The 5,656-nt window shown below is 47.9% G+C and overlaps 1 protein-coding gene across 1 annotated transcript; it reads left to right on the top strand.

Annotated features, from left to right (window-relative positions):
- The first annotated feature begins 3,350 nt into the window (after positions 1 to 3,350).
- Positions 3,351 to 5,426, top strand: LOC120672984 (UDP-glycosyltransferase 73C6-like). Its single transcript, XM_039953643.1, has 2 exons — positions 3,351 to 3,925; positions 4,179 to 5,426. The coding sequence occupies exons 1-2, from the start codon at positions 3,429 to 3,431 to the stop codon at positions 5,173 to 5,175; spliced, it is 1,494 nt and encodes a 497-aa protein (XP_039809577.1). The 5' UTR covers positions 3,351 to 3,428; the 3' UTR covers positions 5,176 to 5,426.
- Positions 5,427 to 5,656: the final 230 nt, after the last annotated feature.

The following is a 5,656-nucleotide window of genomic DNA, read 5'->3' as shown; positions in this document are numbered from 1 at the left end:
CGGTGCCTGACCTGTCTGCGAGCGATACTGCCCTGGTTCAGGGATGTTTTAATGATTCGGAGTGTTTCTGAGGTTCAATCATGGTGGCTGCATCGAAGCTTACAGGCTCCAGTCTGGAACTCCATTGTGCCACGGCAATCTTGAGTTGCAGCACGAGGATATGGGTCAGGATCACCGTGCCGCGCGAGATGCAGACGGTGCCGTGCAAGGACAGATGGGCTTGGCGTGTGCAGTCTCGACGACTGCGACATGATACGTGTCACGTATATTTTTTTTCGCGGTCATGTTTTAGCACGTTTTTTCATTAAAAAAATTTGTTACAGACACAATTTTGATGTGGCCAAATAGGACTTAACCAACACAAGAGCATAAAAAACTAAAAATAGAGAAACACCAAAAAACGCACACACTGACGAAAATTTACACTAAGACCACAACCAGCAAACAACACGGGGGAGGACAACAAGCTCAAACCACAAACCTAAAGAGTCCACTCTATCTTACAACTGAACCTGCAAAAAAATACTACAACATCATTATGGTTGCCCGGCATCCGTGACAGTATTAAGGACCCCAATGGCAAAGCATCAGCGAAAGTTGAAGAAGAACGACGACAACACCAGGGCGGCAAAAGCATTCGTCCAAACAGAGTACAGCAAAACATCCATCCAGAGAGCACGACCGAGGCGGCAAAGCATTTGCCCGAAGCAAATCTTAGCCAATAAGGCGACAAAACATCCGCCAAATTGTAACGATGTGAGCAACCAAACTGATGATGGTGAAATGAAGCGAAGGCAGGACGATGAACATGAAGACCACCACCACCGTCACCAAGCCAAGAACGACGCCTCAACCGGCCGGCAGAGCTTAAAATGACGCCTCCACGAAGGATGTGAGGCCACTGATGCCACCGTCGCCCGACCAAAGTGGCCTAGGTTTTCACTTGTAAAGCTTGACGAAGAAGCAGGAAGAGGAGTAGTCGGTGATGCCTTCAACAATGTAAACGGCGCCGAGGGCGTCGCCGTCATCGACCCACAAGCGGGCGAACAACTTTCGCCTGTACCCCTGATCCCCCCAGAGCCCCAAGAATTATGCGGCTGCTCGGGAGCCTCCCCCCACCCCCAGCGGCGTCGCCACCTAGAGGGGCCCTGCTGGGCTAGGATGTTGGCGCAGCGGCAGCGCCATGGCCGGAGCCGTCGTCCGCCGAGAAGCCACCCCTCCAACCTCAACGCCTAGAAGCCCAAGGAGGCGTAGAACCGCACGGGTAGGTCGACATAGAGAGCGTCGAGGTCGGCCGCAGCCATGCTGTCGGTGCGGGGCCGCACCCCGCACACCAGGGCGACAGCCAAGAAGCTGACAGTGTACAGCAGTGACGGGGCGGCAAGGGGGCGCATCTCCACCAGGGACGCATAGATCCAGCGAGGGAAGGGGCAGATCCGGTCACGGACGGCATGGATCTGGCCACCGGCAGTCGGCGACGAGCCCAGCGACGGCGGCGGCGGCAATAGTGTCACTGGTAAAGGAGCTGAATAGGCTTGGGTTTGAGCGGGAGAAGTAGCGAGGTGGGAAAAGACATAGGGACGAGGGAGGAACGGCGGGGCCGCCAGGGCGGCCAGCAGAGATTGCGGAAGAGGGGGGCGGCGGGGCGAGTCGCCTGGAGAGCGCCCGGGGGAGGAGGGCCTACCAAGCTGAACTTGTGCTGCAAGAACCTCTAGCACATATACTTGAGTAGGTGCAAAAGAAGATACAAAAAACATCCAAACATTTAATGTGTTTGGCTCATGTGCCTAAGTAAATTAGATTGGAAAGAATCTATTTTCAGAGGTGTTTAGTTTAGAACTGAGGTGGATTGGATTTACCCCTAAAGGAAAATATTCCCCTCAAATGCGAGTCGATCTCTTCCGTTCAAATCGAGCGGACTAGTCCAAGTATCCAACCCACTTGTATGCCGTCATGGCTCCATCCCTCGAGGCAGCGGGAGCAAAATGGGTTCAACCCAAACACGAAAACCCAGACAAGAGATGGGTTGTATCCATTTTTCTCAACCAAACACGAAATGGGTTTAACCCAATCCAGAAAACTAGATCCAACCTGACCTAAACCACTAGATCTCCAAACCAAACACATGCTTATTGGTTTACTTGCTGCCAGCATTTTTTAGCCAGATGGTCAACAGAATTACCTTCCACCCATATGAACAGGGAATTCGAACTCGATACAGCTTTTTCTAGAAGAAAAAAAACAATAGGCTACAGGAGTGCCTTGTTTGCTAGTGCTCCAACTGTCTTCTAAAGCCTCTACTTCTTGGGCAGTCATGATGCGAACTGTGCATCTTGGCTCGCATAAGCCGTTCAAAGATAGAACAGAAAATTGATCCCCAGTCGATACATCAGATGTAGAGAACTAGAGATAGCAGGTCACAAACTAACTAAGATGCATGTCATATCGTCATGAATGGTGATGATCAAAGAAGGAAGTGGACATAGGAGGGCGAACGAAGTAATAGACCAAACCAAACGCCAAAGAGGAGAAACTTTCAACCAGCATGCGCCAATGCATCAAAATCAGACAAGAGTATCTTTTTCCTGGTAGTAGAGCAGCAACTGAGAATATCCTAGATTTATATAATACCTGCCGATGATGTGGCAGATTCGCATGAGTAACCAGAACAAAGTATTTCTTGGTAGGCAGTATCTATCGTGCAAAGTTGCAAGTGCTTCTTTCCAAAATGATGAGACCCAATGACCCAGTTTTGCAGTCTTGCATATGACCTTTGTCCCGACAATAATGCAGGCAAGACAAACCGAGTATCACCAGCAAGATCAAATGTTGCTGCCTTTTATTAGGCTGAACCATGGCTAAACTGAAACATGCAAAAATCATTTGGGAAACCAAAACAGGATACCATAGGTAGGGGATAGGACAGCATCACAATGTAACGATTTGAATGTGACATGTCAGAACCAACGCGGGTTGATTAAGTATTTGCTTACCCATTTTAGCCACAGGAGTATTTCAGAAGTGCACTGCTATACATTACGGGCATGCGACGTAGTAGGCAGTAACACTGCTAATCTGCGCCACCTGTTGTCCAGTCGAACAGCCTGAAAATCACTATCATGGTTCAGGACTAAAAGAGCTCTATCCATACAGTTTTAAGTAACCACGTTTCTATAAGTGACGTGTGAGCATGCGTCACCAAAGCTGTGGGCAAGTTGATCTGCTGCCGGCCTGCCAGCGCACCAATTGAGGCCCATCGCTAAACACCTGGGCATGTCGCTTTCATAACATGATGAGACAGGCACAGGCACTGCATATATCTCAGTTGCCATCTCCTTCAGTTCAAACAGCATACGGCCTCTCCAGAACAACTTGTGCATGCTTCTGCAGATCTCATCAGTCCTAGCTTCATTCACCATCTTCCAGCCATGGTCTCTGCCGGCCAAGCACTCACCGATAACCAGGAAGCCTCAGAAAGGAAGCACTTCGTGCTGGTTCCACTGATGGCACAGGGCCACACTATCCCCATGACTGACATGGCACGCCTGCTAGCTGAGCATGGTGCCCAGGTTAGCTTCATCACCACACCGGTGAACGCCACCAGGATGGCAGGGTTCATCAACCACGCACAGGCAACGGGCCTCACAATCCAGTTCGTCAAACTCAACTTCCCCGCAGTTGAGTTTGGCCTGCCTAACGGTTGCGAGAATGCCGACATGATCCAGTCAAGAGATCTGTACAAGAATTTCATGGAGGCCTGCGCAGCACTTCGGGAGCCACTTACAGCATACCTCCGTCAGCAACACCCATCTCCAAGCTGCATCATATCCGATATGTCACACTGGTGGACTGCTGACATTGCAAGGGAGTTTGGTATCCCAAGGCTCACGTTTAATGGCTTCTGCACCTTCGCGTCCCTTGTCAGGTATTCTATGTTGATATAAGGCATATGTTATTATTAAAAATACCTGCCACCCAAAAATAGGAGTGAGAAGACATAGATTTTATTTAGAAAAGAAGCACATTAGCATACAGTTAGGAATATCTTTTTATGACTGTAAAACAAACGAAAAGTAGTAATCTGAGTACTACCACTTAGTAACAGTATTTTAGTTTACACTCGAACGTGTCGCATAAAAACTGCCAGTGAATAGCTATAGTATAACAATATCTTGCAGGTACATCATTGCCCGCGACAACTTATTGGAACACGTTGAAGATGAGAACGAGCTCATTAACTTCCCAGGATTCCCTACGCCACTTCAGTTGACAAAGGAAAAATGCCCTGGAAGCCTATCTGTTTATGGTCTTGAGCAAATCCGTAAAAATATTTATGAGGAGGAGATGAGATCCAGTGGTGTTGTCATAAACAGCTTCCAAGAGCTGGAGACTTTGTACATCGAGTCCTTTGAGCACATTACAGGGAAGAAGGTCTGGACGGTGGGGCCAATGTGTTTGTGCAACCAGGACATAAATGCAATGGCTGCAAGGGGTAACAAGGCCTCAATGGATGAGGCACAGTGCTTGCGATGGCTTGATTCGATGAAGCCAGGTTCAGTGACCTTTGTTAGCTTCGGCAGCCTTGCCTGTACCGCACCCCGGCAGCTTGTTGAGCTAGGACTAGGACTGGAAGCTTCCAAGAAGCCATTTGTCTGGGTGATTAAAGCAGGAGATAAGTTTCCACAAGTTGAGGAATGGCTTGCAGAGGGTTTCGAAGAACGAGTGAAGGACAGAGGCTTGATCATAAGGGGCTGGGCGCCACAGGTATTGATCCTGTGGCACAAGGCCATCGGAGGTTTCATGACACACTGTGGGTGGAACTCAACAATAGAGGGCATCTGCGCAGGCATACCCATGATCACATGGCCACACTTTGCAGAACAGTTTGTGAATGAGAGGTTGGTGGTGGATGTGCTGAAAACTGGGGTGGAGATTGGAGTGAAAGCAGTGACACAATGGGGGCAAGAACAAACGGAGGTTACAGTGACAAGGGATGCTGTGGAGAAAGCAGTTTCCAAGTTGATGGATGGTGGGGAGGCTGCAGAGGAGATGAGGACGAGAGCGAAGGAATTTGGTGTTAAAGCAAGGAAGGCTTTGGAAGAGGGTGGATCTTCGTATAACAATATAAATATATTGATTCAAGAAATGGGAAACCAGGCAAATGCATCTGGCTGATATAGAAAGGATAAAGTATTTTTCCCCTCCTGGATGCAAACATAAAGCGTAAGACAATACAAAACTTTGATCATTATAAATGGATTTTCAGATTAACCAATATTCTGAATCAGGCAGACTATCTAGTGATAAGATCAAACTCTTAAGTTACTGCACAATCTGGTCTGCACATTGTTGCTTAGTTTCATGGTAATCAGTATGTTGTGATGAGCTGCATCCTTTAAAAATATGCTAAGTTGCTAATCTCTCCTCTTGTACGCCTTTAAACCATACGACAAGACTAACCTGAATAACTCCATTGCTCGAACCTGTTGTTTGTTCTCTTTGAAAGACCACACCAATGCTAAGAATGAAGGTTACTCCTCTAAAATAAATCTCAACACATAAAGATATTTATCAACCAACTGTGGGCATCTCTACACATATCGTTGTTTGAAAATTCCTCATGGCATTAAAGGAGGTAGATAAAAACTGTGTTTCT

Source organism: Panicum virgatum, chromosome 5N (genome assembly GCF_016808335.1).
Source record: "Panicum virgatum strain AP13 chromosome 5N, P.virgatum_v5, whole genome shotgun sequence".
In the NCBI taxonomy this organism is placed as follows: Eukaryota; Viridiplantae; Streptophyta; class Magnoliopsida; order Poales; family Poaceae; genus Panicum; species Panicum virgatum.
The sequence above is the reverse complement of the archived record's forward strand: the minus strand, read 5'-3'. Positions and strand labels throughout refer to the sequence as shown.

Excerpts from the sequence above, each read along its gene's own strand:
- LOC120672984 (XM_039953643.1), top strand. The coding sequence starts at position 3,429 with ATGGTCTCTGCCGGCCAAGCACTCACCGATAACCAGGAAGCCTCAGAA. Across the intron at positions 3,926-4,178 it reads ACCTTCGCGTCCCTTGTCAG|GTACATCATTGCCCGCGACA; the intron begins GTATTCTATGTT and ends AATATCTTGCAG.